Consider the following 21,094-nt stretch of genomic DNA (forward strand, 5'->3'; position numbering starts at 1 on the left):
AAAGCTTAGGAGTCATTGGCTTCACCTGTTTCTGTTGCAAAAAGAGCATTTCTGTGCCCTGGCAGCTGGGTCTGGTTGGGAGCACCCTCAGGATTCAGTTTGGTCTCTTAGTGTGGTTTTTAACGTGTTACAAAATGAGGATGTTTCTTTAGGGGCGTTGTAGAGCGTGCAAGGGGTTTGGCTCTTCTCAAGTATTCTGTTCAGCCTCTAAGCTTCTTCATCCAGGATGCTCCCACAGCAGGTTATTTGCTCCCGTTCAGGGGTGCTTTCAGCCTAAAATCAAAGGGCAGTGTGCGGAAGACGTCTTCTCTGCTCCTTCTGCAGACGGACAGCACTTCACCCTCCAGACTCGCAGCAGTTTGGGTGAGCTACAACTTCCTCCAAAAGCAGCGAGGGAGAAAAAAGGGTTTGTGCTACAGCTTTTTGCCAAATACTGCAGCTATCTGTCACTGGCAGGCTCTTATTAATGATAATACTTAGCATTTGCATTGCATTTTCCAGCCACAGATCTCAAAATACTTTGAAAAGGTTAGTGAAGGCCATTAGAGGATGAAGACTATCCTGGACCACTTTGCACCCGGAGGGTCAGCCTCCCCTTTTGCCTGGCTCCGTGTGTCTCCTCGTACTGAAATAGGCTTTGATGGCTAATAGAAAGCATCCTGCAACACTCGAGAAAGCGATGCCTTTGAAAATTGATGGCGGAGCCCCTTTATACCACTCTGCAGAGTAAAGGAGCTATAATTTACAGTCACTTTAAGGCCCCTTTCTGCTGACGGAGTGGCGTAAAGGGGTCTCAGTACAAATGAAAATCAGGCCTGATGCGGTGGTAAAATTGATGCCTTTCATTTCGTAGTCAGGCCACACAGCAGTGGTGAACTCAGACAGGTCTTTGTGTTTAACCCCGATGTTTCTAATGAACTGAATTCAGCTCATAAATGGGGCTATATTTCTCTCAAGTTGGAGCTTTTTTTTTTTTTTTTTTTTTTCCCTGTCACTGAACTTGTAACGCATCTTGCTGTATTGATTGCTCATGGGGAACTTTTTTTTTTTTTTAGAGAGATCTATTAATAGAGAACCTTATTTAAAAGCCAGATTAAAGATGATCAACACGTGCCTGACCTCACGCAGGAGAAGGACTTAGCGAATGGTGTTGCTTTATTATTGCAACAAAAGTAAATTTTTTACTAAAACAGAAAAAGCTGCAAATTTCTAACAAATGCAAAACACCCGCCATTAACTTAAAAAGATACATCTTGAGTGCTTGTATTATTTGATGAATATCTGTTGCTTCAATAAAACTTAGTCTAAATGACAGCTTTCCGTTTTAGCTTCTTAAGCAGCCTCATTTTCCAATTTTTTTTTTTTTTTTTTTGTTCCACTAACTGAACAGTTGGTGCTCTTCTGCAGATGATCAAAACGTGTTCAGTTCCCCTTCTCAGGTGCTCTGAACCTTCATAATACATCTGTAATGTCTTCCCATCTCAGGTCTGTGCACATGTCTGCGTGGAGATCGGGTGTCCTGGGGCAATCCCTTTCCACCTCTGCCTTGCCAACTGTTTGACCGGATCATGTTAACTCTGTGTTTACAGATGAGTGCAGGTTCACCTTGTCATGCCCTGAGCAGGTTTCATGAATGTGGGTAGTCCTGCAATAAGCTCACGATGTCAAGCCCCACACCTAGGTGGAGTGTATTAAATTGGCCTAGGAATAGCTGGTTCAAAATGGTGTTGGACCTCTTCATTCAGATCTAGTTGGTTCAGAGGAGAACCCGAGGAAGCCAAAAGGAAAAGATCTTCATGGGCATCTTCTCTGCCTCGCTGTGGCTCATATCCACGCAGCTCCCTCTTGTCAATCCCACAGCTCAGCCTGTTCTGTGCTGACGTCTCTGGGATGCTGTGGAGGTGACCATTGTCATCTCCTTGCTGCTACAAACCCCCCCATTGTCCACAGCATGCTTGGGGCTGGTACTTAATCAAGAAATGAGATACCTGCCTCAAGTCATGGGTTTCCCCAGGCGGGATGCCCCTTGAGCAAGGACAGAGGAGCTATCCCATCCTCAGCCACAGTAAAATGGGGATCTATCAAGTCCAAACCATCTGTGATCACCTACTAATTAATTCCATTTGTAATTTTAGTAGAAGCTACAAACTTTCACTCATGTAAAGCTGCTACAAACAGGTTGGAGACTCCTGGCTAATATTTAGACCTTGGGTTCAGCAGATAGGCCATGTCACTTGGAGTTACTCTACACTGAATGGTGAAATCCCAATGGGGGAACCAGTGCCAGAGTGCAGAGGCCTTTCAGAAGACGTTTTGAGAGGAAATATTAAGTATCCATCAGTATCTTGACTTAGAGCATTTGTGAGTCTTTTATCAGTGACTCCAAGAGCCATCAGAAAGACCATGGATGTGTTTTCTCCCAAAGAGCCTCCAAGATTGAATGGATTGACTTAACATCAAAATGGTGTGGGGTTTTTGGGGGTTTTTTTCCCTTAAAGTGCCAAATCAGCAAAATTGTCTTGGCTCTGAAAGCAAAGCTGTGTCTGTTGGACTCTTAACAACAACCGAAGGTGACCAGCGGCTGAGCAGAGCAATTCAGGGAACAGACAAGAGTCCAGCTGGTGCCATCTTAGCTGAGTTGGCTTTTGGAAGACTAAAACCGTGGAAAATTTGTTTGGGACAGCAAAGGGTTAAGACACCTCCAAGAGCAGCAGGGAACTGCTGACCTCATGAGGACAAAATGGCCGTTTTGGTAAACCTGAGCATTAAGAGATTCTTTTGGTTTGTTTTATAACCTGGGCAATAAAAATTCATAACTTAAGTATAGGTCTGCTTTGCTGGATCTCAAGGAATGAAACCACATAGTCATCAATTAACTAAAAACTCTTGTTTTCTTGTCAAAGTCACCTCCTAGTGCGTTTTTTTCCCCTTGAATGTTTGCAGTGAAGCTGTTTTTAGGGATTAGCGGCTGCAGCTTTCTCCAGCCTCAACATTTTACATCAAATATTTAATGGTTAGAAAACGAGACATTGTTTTTCTGACCTGGATGCTCAGCATTTATGGTTCTTTATCTCACACAATAGGCACACCACCGTGATGAGGTCCCAGTATTGACCTGGTGCCGTGGGGTCAGCACTTAGCTTACCGTCATGATTACACTAATTACTCTTCTTCCATCTTTCTTTCCTCCCACCCACCAGCCTTAAACGCAGGGGATTGTCATGTAAATAAGTGACCTAATTAGCAGTGCTTTCAAACTATTTTACAATGAAGATCCCTCATGAGTAATACCGGCAAATCAAGGATTTTGTAGAAATGACTCGAAAGAGCCTGCTGTCCACTCCAGTTGCTTCAGTGCGTTAGGATCTGTTTATCTCTTCTGAAGAAAATGACTCATGGGAGTCAAAGATTAATAACAGTAAGTCCACCTGCTTCTCCTTGGCTTGTTAGAGGTGACAGCTTACTGGACTGCGGAAGGGACAAAATAATTTTCAAAACTAGGACTTGACCGGATTCAAAAGTATGGTCAGTTGTTGACGTCACCAGTGAGTCACTTTGCCACGGATCATTCTGATCTAACCAGCATTTATATTCGTATGAGATTTGAGGGAAATGACTCTTAAACAAGCAGAAATTGTGGAGAAGTCAGACGATGAGTCTGATGCAGCTGATGTGAAATGTAATTAGTGTTTCTGCTGACATTAAGGTCATCTTTGTACTTGCTTCTTTTCCTGTGGGTGGATTCTGTGTGTTGCCCATTCTTCAGCCTACATTTGGAAACCCTTTGTAGTTCCCATGGATATTCATATTCACACCTTCCTCTGTATCCTCCCGGACAAGACTCATTCACTCTTGTTTATCTTCCAGCACAGACCTCCCTGCCGCTCCTCCTTTTGCTTTGCAAACCAATCTATTAAAAACAAACATCCCCCAAAACACTTCTATCTTCAATTGTTAACCACCAAAAAAAAAAAAAAAAAGCATCCTTAGGGTTTCTACTTAACTGTATTTATTTTCATTACACGTTTTTCACCTTGTCCCTGCCTCTTGTAAAGAAGAGCTCTTGGGCATCAGGACACCGACTGACCTCAGAACTTCTGTTCCTTGCTCTTCCAGTGAGTCCAATAGACTGTGAGGTTTAAGGTTCTTTTACAAATCCGTTCTTCTCAGGGCATCTTCTACCCGGAGAAATCTTGCAATGATGTTTTGAGGGCGTTTATTGACAAGGTGCAGCTCAATATCATGGAGTACTCTGAGTAAAGAAAGGGGAAATGTTAACTTTATGCTTCCCTATAACTTAGGGAAGTTATGTGGAATCTCAGATGGTTTGGAACATCAGCCCCTTTTCTGGTCCAGTTGACCAATCCCTTAACAAAATATTGATCCCTCAGTTTTTATTTCAAGGCTCAGTTAAGCTGCTTTGTAAGTGTCCTAATACCAATCATTGATTGTTCTTTTCTGGTTCTGAGGAAGCCTTATGTGCAGGTTGACAGCTCTTTATAAGTTTGAGGAGGGAGTTATATTAATCCAAGAGCATAGACAAAGCTCATTGTCCTTATTCTTTTAGCTGCCAAAAAATTTAATAATTTTGGTTCCTGTAGGACACATCCCAACAGCAATGTGGAGAAACTTCCACGAAGTCAGTGTCTGAATGTCCGTTGTTCCCCTCTGCCTCAGTTCACACACTGATGTGAATTTTTCTGTAATTTTCTCAAATGCCCAACATTCCTGCCCGATGCTCACCAGTGAGTTAACAGCGGAGCTGGTGTGCTTTGAGTCAGATACCCTAGAAATGTCATTAATTTGATGATCTATACATCATTCTGAAGCATTCTTTATTAATTCTTGAGCTAAAGTCATCTCCATCAGCTCTAAGGACATGGTGCCTTCTGAAAAGCAGCTGGCCTTGAGATCTGCTGTTTTCCTTCCACTCATTTTCGCTTGTTCATTCAGAAATGTTGACAGTTTTTAAAAGGTTTTCCCTGCCTACTGAAACCAGTGACAAATGGGTAAAGAAATTAGTTTAGGAGTGAATTTTTGGCTCTGTGTAGATTGAGGGAAGTGTCTCCATTAACTTCACTGGAGCTGTGATTTTGCCCAGTCTTTAAGGAAAATTAGATGAAGACTGTGGCTCGTTTTAGTTAACGAAGCTCGGAGGAAGATGAGAGACACAAAACAGGCCAAAAATACTTTCCATAATTCAGAAGCAGACAAATGGGGTTTTACTAAGCTTTCTAAATCCAATTGCTTCTGAGCTAATAGAATTCAGCCCAAGAAATAGTATTTCTGAGAGGGGTAGGGAAGGGGAAAGTTACATTATAAATTACTAAAACCAGAAAAATTTAACACAGAGAAGTTTTTGTGGTTGAGGGGCACTGGAAGAGCAAGCCCTGGACTTTTCAAAGAGATCCTTCCATGCTGGAACTCTTCAGCTCTGATAGCTCTCCTGCTCTTAGCTGCACCTGCACACCATTTTGCTTCCTTCAGTGAAAAAAAAAACTGCTCTTCAGAGTTTCGTAAATGAACCGAGAGGTTTAGTGTTTTTTTTCAAGCCTTTTCCAGTCTTGAATGCAAAATGTTTAAAGAAAAGTGTTGAGCAGCCAAATCTTCCAGCAGGTTATCCTACGATGCAGCTAGAACCTCCCGCCACGCTTTTTGCCCTGCCCCTCTAGCTCAGAGACACCTTTTTTTTTTTTTTTTTTCTCCTCATAAACCTTTTCCTGAGGCTGCATATTTGCAGAAAGTAATGGAAAACAAACCACTTTTAGAGGAGTTATTGCCTTTTTAAAAGTGCTAATTTCCTTGTGAAATTTATGCCTGCCAGCAGAGGCAGACGAGGAGCTCCACAGGCAGCTCTAACGAGACAATTCATTAACTAGCGAGTGTACACACGCCATAAAAAACATTAATTCACAAAATGAAAAACTAATAGAGTGTTTAGCCTGTTCTTTATCACCGGTGACAGTCTGTGCTCTCCTCATCATTAGTGTTTACTGAACTGATGGGGACTGCAGCCCAGCCTGCTTATCACCACTCATCTCAAATGAGGTCACGATGCTTTTTTCCAGCACAGCTGCCTTGTCCCCCCTCCCACACTCAAATTTTAACGTGGATTGAAGGGCAGAGAGGCATGGAAGGGAGCTCTCAATGCCAGTCTTCAGTTTTGTCATGCTTTCCACAGGTTTTGGATACCAGTTCTCCTTCCTCCTCCATCCTTGTCAGAACTTCAAGGAGAAATAGAAATCCCTTCCTTAAGTATCTTCCCATACAGTGCTAGTTGCCTCTACTAGAGAACAGATTCATTAGCAGGAATTTTCTATGGGTAAGATTAACAAGAAGCTCTCCCTGAGCTTGCTTTCTCTACTTCTGCTTATCCCTGAGTTGTTGCCATAACTTTGCCCTTTCAGCACCAGTGAATGGTTTTGCCATTGATCCCACTAAAAGGTGAGCCGGACCAGTGCTGAGTATTTAGATAATTCCATCCTCCCATCTCTTGTTTGAAAGGTCCTGACCTCTTAAAGTATGTCCTTACTTGGTATTTGTTTTGTTTTAACAGGAATCCCTGTTCTCTGCAGTGTTTACCAATAGATATGGTCAGCTGTGCGCTCAGCCCGCGTCTGCGGGGTAATATCTGTCCATGTCTCGGAGATTTGCAGGTGTCGGGGACAAAGAGGAGGGTTGTGGCCATTGCATGGGAGACTCGGTGCTTGGCTTAGGTAGGTGCTGACCGTCATCACCTCTGCTCATTAGCTCCCACATTTGTCTGTAGAGACAAGCATCTGTAGAGGCAAGTGTCTGTAGAGATAAGCTCGTCTTGGAGTCAAGAGTTAATCGTGCCCATCATGGTGGAAGGGAAGGTCGGAGCACTGATGTGCAAAGCCACTGTCCTTGCCATTTGCACGGCTTAAGGAACTGCCTTTCGCTTGGGAGCCGACGTGAGGAAGAAAGCTGACATCAAAAATCAAAGTGTTAGATGCCAGATGCGTTGGAGGTTGGACTAGATGACCTTTAAAAGCCCCTTCCAACCCAAACCATTCTACGAGCTTGAAAGTCTTGGGAGATGTCATTGCTCTCACTGATTTTTTTTTCCTCCATATTTAAAATCTATAAAGAGAACAAATGAGGTTGAAAGGAGCAGTGCAGCAATGTCTGCATACATATTTTAAGTATCCTGCCCAAAGGTCCAAAGTTTCATGCTCCTGAAAAGGAAGGGGGGAGGACGTCAAACCCAAAAATCTAGCTTTGGTTCCTGAATTTCTGTACCTCTGAAATGAAATCTGCAAACTTTGGAAGAATCGAAATCCATTTCCAGATTTTACAGCTCATTCTAGTCCTTTTCTATAAAGCTGCAGCTCTGAGATCCCCAAACAGACCAATTTAGAGGTAGGCAGTGAGTGATCTATGCCTTAGAGCTTCAAATAATACTTCAGCCAGAAACTGGTCCAAGCGGCCATATGGGTTGGATATAGTTGTTGTTGTTCATTATTTCTCGAGCACCACAGGTGTGCAGAGCACTTTGCAAGAGGATAAAACGAGAAGGCCCCTGCTCCTTGGAGAGCTTATACTCTAAATTAGATCGAGACAGCATCTCGAGAGCGATAAGAGATCAAAGTGGGAGGAAAGATGTGTAACCACAAAAATAAAAAGGGCTTGAGAGCAAGGTCCTGGTATGTGTTCCCACAGAGAGAAAATCATTTGAGTTGATTTTCTTTGTCTGGTTGTCTTTGGTTATTTAGGGTTTTTAATACCCAATTATATTTTAATACCAAGTCCTAAGGTATCTCCCCGCTCCTGCGGGCCGGCGCAGCCCATCTCCATGCAGCGATGTAGAGGCAATGGCCCTGCCCCTTGTGTCCCCTCTCGGCGGGGCTGTGGGCATCTCAGTGACATTCCTGTCACCCCACAAAGCCCTTCCTCTCCACCACCATCACCACGGCAGCAGCTTTCCTTTACCCACCTCCGGCCCAGATTGACAGACTGTGGCTTAACAGAAACAGCGGTGATTTTTTAATGGTGACATATTCAGAAAAAAAAAAAAGTAGTTTCCTCCTGCTGTTTGGCTTTGGAGGACAGAGGTCTCCTGGCATATGTCTTCCTTCAGAAATCTCACTGAAATAGGGCCATGATGTTACATCTAATGTGCACACTCTATGTCGTACTCTTACCTCCTGTATAAAAACCCCACATAATCGCACATCGACTCCCCCTAACTTCACTCCGTGTTTTTTTTTCCTTTAAATAACCAGATTTTCTTCTTTCTTGTTGGTGTTAGAGTAGCAATTTTGTCTCCCAATGGCATCATCACCTCATGATGCTAAAAACTGTAGGAACATGAGATGTGGAGAGCTTAGAGTCAGCTTGAGTGGCAGTGATGGATAAAAACATGTTATCCAGATTTTACACACCAGGAACTAAAGCACAGAAAGAGAAAGTGGTGCATGAGATCCCCAGAAAAGTCTCCAGCAGAGAGTAGAGTTAACCCTGAGTCTCTAAAGGTGTAGTCCAGCACATAACCCATAACAAATTTCCTTTTCTATGTGTGTCTTTGCAATTAATTTGGGGTTTCCTCTTCTGGAGAGGAAGGAGTAAGAAATTAAAATTTAAAAAGCTGTGAGCTGGTTCCTAATGTTACCTGTGGGTCACAGCAGGCGTTTCATACTGCATCTCTTTTCCAAATAAGAGGGTTTTTTCCCCAACAGAGTTATAAAATTTCTCTGTGAGCCTTTCCCTGTAAAACAAACACGTGTAGTGCTATGTAAAGCCTGAGCGTGGTGGAGGTTTATTTCTCAGGTTCAGGTTGCACCGGAGCCAAGGCAGAGCCTGTAACCTTAGATTGATTTTTCTCCTTGTGCTATTAAATCATTCAAATCTGTTAGCAGTCACTCTGCTCAAGCAGGGAGCGGGCAGGACGCGCTATTGTAGACCTTGATTGGTTACAGAGGTTTGTTTATGGGCAACACGGCAGGTTTTGTTTAATATTCCAGAGGTCTGGTAATTTACATCCATCGATTTACAAGGCACAATCTGTCAAGAGGCACCAGCATCGCATTGAATTGCAAAATGATTGAAATCATTGGTGACAACAAGTGTGTTAAGTTTTATTTTTCTCAGGTTTGCTGGAATGAAATGTTCCTTCTCCTTGGAGTGAGATATCTTGGCTGTGCTTACAGCGAGCTAGAAGAAATCCCAAACAAAGCCTAACTGTTACCTGGCAGCATGGGAAGCTCACTGAAGACAAATGAAATCCCTCTGTTAAGGCTGCAAGATGATAAGGGCCAATGGAAGAGTGTGTTGGCCACTGCTAACCCAACCATTGAGTGTTTTGTTGGCCAGGAGGGTTCACCTTCAACTTGGTGTAAATGGGTTAGGAAGGAGGAGAAGGGGAAGAAGAAGTGGATGGCTGCTGATCTGCTGGTTTGCTTTTCCAGCATTTTAGTTGGAGATACCTCCCTCTTGAAGCAGAGAGCTCGAAGTGTGCTCTGGTGGGTGGAATGTCCATGGAGTTCAGGGTCACCCTTTGCCCAAAGAACTGGCCAACTGCAAAGCCAGCTCCAAATTACACATTTTATTCCAGGCCCCTTAATAATTTAGGCTCTGATTATTTTTTGCTGCCATAAATCCTTCTGTGGGTTTGTGTTGCCAAGAGGAGTAAAACTGTCTTGAGTGAGACTTAAAGAAATGGGATTTTCTTGTTGGCTGTGAAATGGTCCTTTCTGCATGTCCAAAGAAGGAGAATGGAAAACTGATGGGCTCTGAAAGGCTTCCTTTGATCTCAAAAAGCAAAAGTACACTTGGATGCCCTCATGGTGCATGGCAGAAACTGGTATCCATCCCCCAAACCAGCACCAGACCCTCCTCCACACCATGGGCACTCCGAACACCCGGAACTTGAGCGCTCTGGCTTTAAATAAGGAGCAGATTGTCCCTGTCTCCCTCCCCCTCTTATCTCCACTGACAGATATAATTACAGCTTCACTTAAATTGCTGTAAATGAATTCTGGAGACTAGAAAAATTGTGCGTGTATCTCGCCGCTGCAGAAATAAGCTGACTCTTGCGTTTGGGATGATGGGTCCATCCATCTCCACCGCTTGCAGGGAGGCGTCGCTGGAGCGAGCTAGCACGATTAAACCAGAGGCTGCAGCCCCAGCACTGCTAAGGAGAGACGAGTCTTGCAGCAGGTCCATCCCCAGGAGCGAGGCTGATAGAAACTTCTCAAAATGCGGGATTTTTTTGACTAAAAATAGATCGGGGTTTTTTTTCCCCCATAATAAAGGTGGGATTTCCTGCTTTCTGCTGTGACCAAATAACGCCCCCTAGACCTGATCCTGAGCCAAAAGTCCTGCCACCCTCTAGGGAAACAAATGTCACTTGGAGGTCTGGTAGCTGAAAGGCAGGTGGCAGCTGGACGAACAGCTCTTCCAAAGGGCCTTCCAAGAGTCACCTCTCAACACCGTTACCTGGAAATTAGAGGCTGTGTAAATAAGCTCGTCACCCCCTTGCTGGTAATTTCATTTTCTTTGTGGGAGAGACCTCAGTGAGCGGAAAGTCTTGGAAAAGTGTTGGGGTGTGCTAGGGAGGGGGCATCTTGTTATTCCCATTCACCCTGGGTGGATTGTCACTCTTATTTTCCTCCTTACTTCTCTTTTACACTCCAGGCCAGTTAATTATTTTCAGCAGTATTTGACAGGCTATGAATTTCTCTACCGTGTTCCTTGGCTAAAAAAAAAAAAAACAAAACAAAAAAAACACAACCCTTCATAAATATTGCTGTGATTGCAGGAGTTGCTGAAGGAGGCTGCTTCCAGGAGCCGTGTTTAACATGGCTTCATCCACTTTGCTCTGTTGTAATTCACAGTACATTTAGATGCACAATTAGGTGCTTTGCTGTGTGCAGTCTTTTCCTTTTGCTTTGTTGCTCTCCTTTAATTGGACAGTTCTGTCTTGTATGTTTACCTCTGTTTCAATTTGTTTTGCACAAAATAGATTGGGGCTTTTTATCGCCTCATTTTGTGTGTGTGTGTGTGTGTGTGTGGTTGTTTTTTTTCTTTTCAGACTAGATCTGAAGGTGTATTTAATTTTAGGAGTGAATCCAAAGCTTGGCAAAGGTTCCTCTTTCAGAGCAGGTTTCCGGCTGTACAAACAGCAGCAAGTGACATTTACTTAATCAGTCTCCATCAAAATGAAAGTTTATTGTCAACAATATGTGATGTATAAATCCTTTCTGTGCAGAGTTGTGTTGGTGGCTGGCTAAGTGTTCGTCATGTAATGAACGTTAGTGGAAGAAAAGAGAGAAGGAGGTTTCTTAAAGTCAGCAGATAACACACCTCTCTTATTCAGGTTAATCACAGAATAACTACGAGCTGAAAAAGTGAAGCAACCATGAAAAAAAGCCAATATGGCAGAGCAAAAGAGTATTCCCAGGGAAGATGGGAAAGCTCTAGTCCCATTGCGGGAGCAGTTACAGCTCCAAGACAGCATACAGCTTTGGTTACCCATCTTCAAGACATGTTAATTGAAACCATTCAAGAAGGGGTGCAGAGAGTTGCTTTTGTCAAGCAGTGGAACATGCCCAAGGCAGGGGGGGAGTCCCCATCTCTGGAGGCGTTTAAAAGACGTGTAGATGTGGTGCTGAGGGACGTGGGTGAGTGCTGGGCTTGGCAGCGTTGGGTTTATGGTTGGACTCAATGATCTTAAGGGTCTTTTCTGACCTAAATGATTCTATGAAGAGGGATGCCAGGGATGGAGAACTCCAGGTGGCAAAGAGTAATGCTGAAGAACCAAACAGAAAACATCAGTGAATACGTTTAGGCTGGGAATTAGATCCCAAACTTTAACATCACTGTTAGAGAAGTGATGTTTGGAAAGAGCCAGCAAGGGTAGAAATCTGAACAGCTTCGGTATGGCACACAAGTTTATACTCAAAAGCCATGGGGCTTGTGGGACCTGGACTTGATGATCCAGATCCCTTGCAATCCCATTATTCAGTTCAAGTGGAAGTTGTCTGAGTGGTGCTGCCTGATTTCAAACACTGCTCATCACCCTATGCAGGAAGTCGTTTCTAAAGTGCTGCTTGAACGAGGACTTGAACTCGGTGTATTTGGGATATGTTTCCTCTAATTAGGACGGAATACACGATAACAGGGTGTTACTCTTGTTAGTGAAGCTCCTTCTTTAGCTCGAGGGGCAGCGATTTGTGTTGCAGGCGAGAAGGTTCAGGGTTCGGGCACTGTGATAAAATATAAGGGGTAAAGGCTGCAGAGTTACAGCTGCACCGACACCTCTCCAAGAGAGATGATGCTCTTGGGGTTGGGATAAACTCCGGGTGGTTTTCTAAAGAGGTCTCAGTGGGAGGGAAACAGTTGTTCTATGACCAGCTCCTACTTGTTGCCTGCTTTTTAATTGCTTTACTGCCTAAGAGCTGTGTTTTATTAACAAGAACGAAGGAAGCCTCTCACGTGCCTCTGAAGGGGTGGGGGCAGGCAAGGACTTGGGATTACATGGGGGAAGCCTGTGGTGACCTAAAAGGACCATCTTTCCCGTCGGTGCTGTGCTTTGGCTCCCGAGCAGCTTTTTTCTCACTCCGAGCAGAGCAAGATAAATGTTCCTGGATTCTGCAACTACAGAAATATTCATCACAGAGCAACATCTTCCCAAGCAAATGTATTCTGGTGCTTGATTAAACCCCTCAGATTCACTTTGGAGTTTAATCAATTGCAGAAGCAGTTGGTTGCTTCATACACTCCCAAATTATAGACGTTATTGCTCAGGCAAAGGTGGGCGAGAACACACGTATTTAGGATGGAAGCAGACAGGATGCTGTGATTGCTGAAGCTGAGTGGTATTGATGAAGTATGTCACAAATTTATACCATCTTCTCTTGCTAGCCGTGTCTCCTGGCCAGGACAGCCATGCCAGTATGGAACACCTTCCTGCGTCCGAACAGATCCTGCAAACCCTGAGTGAGCTGGCCAGGTCTTTTCAAGAGATGGCTGACCGCTGCCTGCTGGTTCTGCATTTGGAAGTCAGGTAAAAGCCCTGAATTTGGGTAATGCGGGTGAGTCGGGAGGCTGTACGTTGAGATTGTGTCCAGAGCACGTATTATGGTGTCTGAGACAGATCTACTCGCCTGCTGTAGCTTCAAAGGTCAGTCCAGAAATGCCAGATCACATCACACAGATGGCCAAGTGTGGGGTGGGGGCAGGATACCAGGAGTGGAATTCCCTAGGGAGGTCTGTGTCTTATGTGTCAGATGGGAAGATGCGGGTTCGGGGGGGCTTTGTTCTTAGAAAATTGCACAATGATGTTTTAACAGTCTAACAGGTGTCTGCACATTTATTAGCCACTGTGCTTTGGATTGCAAATAGGAGCTTTTCTTACTACTTTTTTCAAATAGTAACAGAAACCAGGAAACCAGCTGGATTTTTTTTAAAGGGATAGATAATTTTATGATGTCTCTGACTTCACACGCAAAGATCAAATGCATCAAATCCCTTTCTTCAGGCTGCCAGCTGTCCACTCTGGGGCTGGGAAGACATTTTTCCCCTATGCATTGTATTGGCCAGGTGTATTTTCATTGCTTCCCTTTTCTCTGAAGCATCAAATAGAATCAGATGTCAGAGACGGGCAATGAGACTTGATGGACCATCAGTTTGTTCTGCCGTGACATATCGTGAGCCATATTGTGTCCTTGTGTACACAGGCAGAGCTCTGGTGAAGTCAGTATGTGACCTTAAAAAAAAACAACACATTAGTTATTGTCAGCAGTCCTTCAACCTGCTATCCATCATCTGCTGGCCACTTGATTGCAGGCATCACAGACGAGCTGGGGTTTGAAGGATTCGAGGAAGAGATTGTTAAGGTATGGAAATGGAGCAGCTTTCCAGCTGCGAGGTGATGCATGAGCTAACCCAGTCTCCTGGTTTGGGCACCAGCCTGAATTTGTTTCTGGCCTCAAACCTCTGTGGCTTTCCATCACACTTGTGTTAAGCAGAAATAAGTACAAATTCAATTCAGGAAAAAATTTTTGTGGTCATTTCAAAGCAGACTGTTGCCCACCTCCTCTAGCGCTTCTAACAGGAGCCCCAGTTTGATGCTGTAAATACACCAAAGCACATTACTCTGGAAAGGATTGAGAAAAAGAGATGCTAACAACCAGGAAAATCCCCAGCGGGGCGGGAGCTTCCCCATATTCATCACTCTGCATTTGCAACCACCTGCAGTAACAGAGAAAAATCCCAGCCCCGGCGATGGCTGTTACTAGCAGGTTTCTCTGCGACTCCTACGCCAGCTCCCAGGATCTGTGACATTTCCAAGGTGTATTCATTCACAGAAACCCTGTGCTTTGAGCCAGCGCACAGAGCACATTTGTAGAGAGCCTGGGAATTCATGCGGCCTCTTGCTGTAGCAGGTGCAGTCTAAGAAAACACCAGCAAACGGCAAAGCGGATTCGAGACGATGCAATTACCCCCTTGTCTTTCTCCTCCCTCAGGGCGCCCCCTTCGTTCACAGCTTTGCCAGATGTAGGTTGGCACCAGCCTCGTGTTGGCTTCTCCTCTTCCAGTACCTTGTCGGCATGACCTGAGGATAGTTGTCACCGAGTTGGCACATGCAGATCATTAACCATTTCTTTTGTTACAAATAACCATGGAGTTTTAGAGTACTTAATGTCTGTTGCAGTATTTTCCTATAAAAAGTCTTGTACAGAATTAGATAGGAAGAGGCACTAAAAAGTATAAACAGATATTTATTTATTTTTTACTCTTGGAATTGCCCTAAATTGAACCTGCTTGTGATGGCCACCTCAAGGATGTTTTCCAGGGGGACAGGGGACATGAAAGGCAAGACATACTCATCACAGCTTCTCCCACCACAACACAACTGTCTGGGCCAGTCTGGTGTGAACTTTCTGTCTCAGTGTGCTGATCCTGAGTTATGCTCCAAAGGCAAGGGATATTTCACACTCATTTGGCCGTGTTTCCCTGACAGGTGAAATTCAGAAGAACCCAACCAACCTCCTGTCCCTGTTGAATGATGTAGGTGAAACCCAAGAATTACCAAAGTAGAAAGAGTTTTGCTGTCAGCTTTGCTGGACATAGCACTTTCCTCTGTAGGTTCAAGAGGGATTACTTAATTACAGTTTTTTGCAGAACCCTAATAGGTGATTTGAAGGCACAGAGTTTCTCCTGTGATGGAGGGATGATGGGTGGGCATGTCGCCTACAGCCCTACCAGGCAGGTGAACAGAAAAGAAAAAAGCTGCAATACTGTTAAATGCTTGGGAGTAGGCACAACCTTGAGCTGCTAGTTATCATTTCATCTCCCCTGGCTCACTCCTTCTGCCAGTTACAACTGTTAGTAGGTCTTTCTGGTACGTAGGAGGAGTTCTCTGAGCATTGGTATTGAGGTGCTGCTGAACTGGCATGTGTGAAGGTGGAGAACCTTGTGAAGACAATTGGCATTTTACTGGGATGATGTAGGTCAGATCTGTTAATGAAGGGTCCTTCATATTCACCTCTTGAGATGGGACAATGACAGGAGAAGGATGCATTGAACACAGACATAACCGTCTACTTCTTAAAATTGTTATTTTTTACTAGCTTGAACATTGGAAGGAAAATAAGGCGGCAACACTTTGCATACCTGCCGATGTTTGAACATCGGGGTCGTTGCATTGTAATATTTCTGTCTCACAGAGTTCATTGCTTCCACTACCTGATCCCACTGGCTAAACAAGGGAACTATGCCATCGTTGCCAACGTGGAGAGCATGGACTATGACCCCCTGGTCGTCCGGCTCAATAAGGACATCAGTGCCATCGAGGAAGCCATGAGCGCCAGCCTTCAGCAGCACAAGTTCCAGTACATCTTCGAAGGTCAGGCATTCACCGTAAGAGTTTTGTTCTTAGGAAATGTTTTTTCATTCTCATCCCAAAGCCCAAGAGTACTCCTTTTGGGGTTAAGGCAGGCTGTGGTACCCTTGCCACCTACAGCAGATTGATAAGTGAGGCTCACGCAAACACAGGGCACTCAAACCCCCTGTTGCCTCCACGCCATTCCGGAGCAAACCTGGCTGAACAGGAGAAAGGGGCCCATGCTGAGTAGGAAATCAGTTAGTTGATGTATGAGCAGGACACTTCTTCCTCAGAAAGCCACAGGACACGTGTATATATTACGAGCACAGCTCTGTTATGGCGTGGTTCCTATCCGAAGGGTAGCCATTCCATTTCTAAAATTAAATTTAGCGAACATTAGCTCTTCTGATGTCTCATCTGTCGTGATTACCTTGGAGAATATAAATCACATCTTGGTTCATCTCCCCTGTATTTATTGGAGGCGCTGACGCACAGTTCTCTTGCCTGCACGCCAGGATACGTGTCCTCTGCTGGTGGTTCAAAGTCAGGAGACGGTGAGGACTGGAGATGTACCCATTGCCCAGTATAATATGTCAGCAGGGATGAAGGCTTTGCAAACCTGGCTAGCTGTAGTTTGGCCGCTGCTTACTGTCCTAGAGAAGGCTTTCAGGATCTGTGTACTTCCCACTCCCATATCCGTGTAGCTACTGAGGGAGCATTTTTTAATCCGATGTTTTCTGAGCTGTGGCAAACGGAGTGATCACCAGCACGTTGTAGAGCTCCTCTTACAGCTCAGCTCTACCGTGTCTGTTCAAGGAGAGTGAAATGAGTCCATGCAGAGCCACGGGGACCATTCACATCTCGTGAAGCCGTGAGAAATTCATACATGTGGTCTTCATGAAATGTGGGCACCTCTTAAGCCCAGGTTTGGGATTTACATAGAGCCCATGCTGGTTGCCTATACATGAACATATTTTCTTAATTCAGACTTCTAATTGACATACAGTCTTGTACAGAGCTGTGTACTGAGTGAGTCAGGCTGGGCGTTTTGCTGTTTGTGATGCACCGTGAATAGATACGTCATTTTGGGGTGGCTGTGACTGTTAGCAGCCAGCTATGTCCTTCAGCAGCAGAGCAGAGATGGACATGTCATTCAGACACAAGAAACTGTTCAAGACTGATCAGAGAGACATTGCACATCAAGTACATTGAAATTCAGTTCATTTCTGCTTTTGCAAACTGTGAGTTTACCAGGGAAAAATACCCCCCTTGAGAACAGATTAAAATGCCGTCGTTTTGTAGGAGCAGTAGCGGTCCATTGGTCTGCCCAGACAGAAAGAGGAACTGAAACAAACATTATGCAAAGCCTGATTATAAATCTGGAAGCGTCCTGGAAATATCAATGGCTATGATAATGTAACTTTGTGTTTTCATAGTATTTTAGGGCAGTTTTGTATGTTTACAAAAGAAGGAAACATTGAGGAAATTCCTCCTAAAATGCACAGGGAAGATACCGAGGGCTGTTCCCAGGTACAGTCCAGTGTATCTCCCAGCTCACATGTACCACTACATTCATGGGTCTTATGATGAATTATTGTCACTAAACCTCTTTCTCCTGTGATTTTTATTGCTTGTTTCCCCCGTCACCGTTGCAGGTTTGGGCCACCTTATTTCCTGCATTCTTATCAACGGCGCCCACTACTTCAAGCGCATCAGTGAATCTGGCATCAAGAAAATGTGCAGGAACATCTTCATCCTCCAGCAAAACCTGACAAACATCACCATGTCACGCGAGGCTGACCTGGACTTTGCAAGGTGAGGAGAGATCCCCGGGTTGTTTGTTGATGTTTTGATGTCCGCCTGTACAGAGGCAGCTCCTTCCAAAAGTTCCACCGCTCCTGCGTGCAACTGGGTGGGATATCAAGTTAAACCCATGGAAGTGCTAATCGTAATATTCACTTTCCCCCTTGTTGAGCAACGTTCAGAGCAACGTGGATCACTTGAGCTCAAAGTGGAGGTCCCACCACCAGGGTGGCTGTGCTTGGGGCTTCCTGTGCGTGTGGTTCTCCTCAGACCAAAACCCAGGCAAGGAAAAGCTTCTGGGTCTTGGGTGGAACTTAAACTGGATGAATCTGGGGCCTAGACTCATGCCCAACTAACTAATCCTTTGGTTGAAGGCTTAAATTTTTAGCAACTCACAGGAACAGTCTGTGTGAACCTCAGCGATGCCAGATGCTGTCTCCCTTTAAGTTCTTTTGCTCTTAAAATAGTTGTAATAGCAGAATAAAAACACAACTGGACATGATAGATCCCCTGAAAGTTTCTCACCCATCTTGCTGCTTTATTCACAAAAGGCGGATTGTTTGAGGAATGAGTAATCAGGTAAAAGCAAACACTAGACGGTGTGTGCGTTGCACATGGACCTAGGGGGCTACTACAAGTATCTGATAGTAGATACTAGATCAAGGCTGATCCTCTGTGGCACCAGCTGGTTCAGCAACGGGCAGCTGAGCCCCAAAAACAGCCAAAGGAACAGTCTGGAACTTGCCAATTAAGGGGTGTAGATCAAATGACAAGAGTTTCGCATGACACTCGGATACAGCCCACCACCAACACTGGGAATAGTTGGTGTCATCATCTGGCCATTTCTCCTGGAGACTGACTGACTCAGGAGAGGAGCGTGACTCCCCGCGGATGAGAGAGAGTAGGTATGACTGAGTGCCTCATTTACCTGGGCTCTCATATGGGGAATGATTTCATTATTGAATTAGTTTCTTCATAATAACATTGACATGGGGAAGTTATGAATGCTGAGGCCCGGAGGAGGGGGAGAGAAAAAGATCCATTACTGACTCCCCAAGGAATAGAGTTCCCAAATTCAATCTTTCCTTTTTTAAATGATTTTTTTTTTCCCCTGATTTGTTGAAATGCTAAATAAATTAGCCCAGTTTTTTGGCAGGCAGAACAGAGCTTGAGCATGTGCTGACAGCAACTGGCACCCAAATAATGAAACGCTGACCAAGCGCTGCTGGAGGCTGGCACGGCGCGGCAGGCTGTTTGCTGGAGAGGCCTTTGCAGTGAGGGTTGAAGCCATGGAGCTCTGACTCGTAGTGCTGCACAATTTGACGTGGATTTTGAAGGGAAGGGTGAGGAGGTAATGTGTTCCCCACTCCCCATCCTGCTGGATGGGTGATATGCCCGACCAGCAGATCTAACAGCATCAAACACATACCAGCCCTCTTCATAAATAACTTAAGTGGCAAATAGATTTTCTTCTGGGCCAGTGGAGCTTCTGGGTACCATCTTCAAGAGCTGTGGAGCTCCAAAGAGACACCTGAGCTTTCTGCAGAGCAGCATCAACCGCTTTGTGGTACCTGTGATGCAAATTTCCTCCCATAATATAAATTCAACAACATTTCTGTTTAGCTTTCATGACTGCATTGCTTCCCTCTTTCTTTTGGGGCAGATTTCTGTGATCTAGAGATGTGAAGAACACAGAATATGTTTTATTCTTTTGTTCTTTCAGATGACTCCTGAATGCTTAGTACCCAGATTCCCCTTTTACATAAGCAAGGCGTCTCGTGCATCCAAACCCTGCCCTGCTCACCTGAATTTACAACTACCCGACCAAGTTCTCATGTTACCCCAGGGACTCCAGTTACAAGGTCTATTCAAACTATAAAATAAACATAACAATTCACCCCCAGAAAGCATAAAATAACATCAATGTAGGATAAAAGTGATTTGTACTTCTGTGATATAGCTCATATAGGAATGTGTAAACGCTTTGTGCAGCAGCTAGCTATCAGTTTTGCCTTTTTTAAGATGAGAAATGGAAAGCAAGTGGTGATTTCAGGTATGGGAGCAGTGGCGGAGCTGATGGAGAAATACTCACTGCTTATCTTTACCTCCCCCTTCATCTCCCAGCAACTGGGGTAAACTCCCTCCGCGCTTCACTCCTCCAGGGAACTGGGTGATCATCACCGAACGGGAGAGCAGATTTCTGAAGTGGGTCTAACCCAGCTTGGGACTCACTGCCCCATCTCTGGTCTTTGCATTTTGAGCTTGCGCAAAATAATTCAGCATTTAGTCTGATTTCTTTCAGGAAGTCAGTTAGAAATCATGGGCTCCTTTGATCAGGGAAAGACGTAATAGGATTTCAATGGGGCTTTTTGACACATCAGAAAAATAGATTTTCTCAGGTGATCATGGAGCTCTTTGCCCTCCAGGTTGGGTCTAAGCCTCATCCGAAGCCAACTGGCAGTTCACTGGCCCTGTTGCTCCCTTGCCCTCTTGATATTTCTTGGTCCATGAGAGTGTGACACTCGGTGTTCGAGAAGCAATTAGCCACAATTAACAACCAACCCATCCCTCTTCATACGGTCACTCTCCATACATTACGTTTTAATTCTGGAATAGGTCTTTGTGTGGTCCTTTTCTGAAAGTGAATGCATTTAAAGTCTGATGTGCTCAAGTTTATAGGAAAGACCAGGCCATTTGAGAAAGGGCCAAAAGACTTTCTTGAGTGTCATGCTTTGGATTTTGAGTTTGGTTTTGGTTTCATCTTTCACTTGTGTGATATTCTTCAAGGCTTTCTCTGGGCGTCAGAGAGCACTGGGCATCCCCTTTATTCTCTGTCTCAGTGACTTAGGTAGTAGAAAACCCAACCAGGGAAGCTTGGAGGGGGAAGATGTTTCTCCTCTGAAGCCAAAATCACGTAGGGGTTTCACAGCAAAATCTTAGCCCGTGTAACATTCGCTGGTTCTGGTGAGACTCTTGCTGTTTAAACCCCATTTTTCAAAAGCTCTGTAACCTGCAGGTGGCAACAGCAGGATTTGCTGCTTTGGGAGTAGTACCATGGCAGGGGGAATATTTGTTTGAAATGAGTCTTGCTTTGAGATTCTCAGTTCAAGGTAGAGCAGGGTAGGGAAACTCTGTGGAGAGCATCACGAAGCAGAGCCAGGGCATGTTTCCATTAAAAAAAAAAAATAAATTGTCAAGTTCTGCAAGCTCTAGCAAGGAGTTTCTCCACTGACAGGAAAAAGGCTGGTTCTGACTGCTGAGGTGTTGCAAAGGGATTTGTAGCATTTGCTAAATTTCCTGCAAATATTAATAGATTTTTCTCTTCTTTGTGTGTTCAGTACCTAGGCTGTCAGTCGTTAGGGCATCCAGTGCCATATTAAAGAAAAAGTGGTATTTTCTTCCCCATGTATAATACCTAGGCATATACTGCAAAGTCTGGGA

The 21,094-nt window shown here is 44.5% G+C and overlaps 1 protein-coding gene across 1 annotated transcript in view; it reads left to right on the forward strand.

The window, feature by feature from the left end:
- EXOC4 (exocyst complex component 4) overlaps positions 1–21,094 on the forward strand; it is a 421,183-nt gene that overhangs the window by 372,509 nt on the left and 27,580 nt on the right. Inside the window, exons 15-17 of the mRNA XM_026868343.1 lie at positions 12,886–13,027; positions 15,693–15,871; positions 17,506–17,665. Of these exons, the coding sequence (XP_026724144.1) occupies positions 12,886–13,027; positions 15,693–15,871; positions 17,506–17,665 (481 nt within the window). The remainder of the gene's footprint in view (positions 1–12,885; positions 13,028–15,692; positions 15,872–17,505; positions 17,666–21,094) is intronic.

This window comes from Athene cunicularia (assembly GCF_003259725.1).
Source record: "Athene cunicularia isolate RWA chromosome 1 unlocalized genomic scaffold, athCun1 chr1_part2, whole genome shotgun sequence".
In the NCBI taxonomy this organism is placed as follows: Eukaryota; Metazoa; Chordata; class Aves; order Strigiformes; family Strigidae; genus Athene; species Athene cunicularia.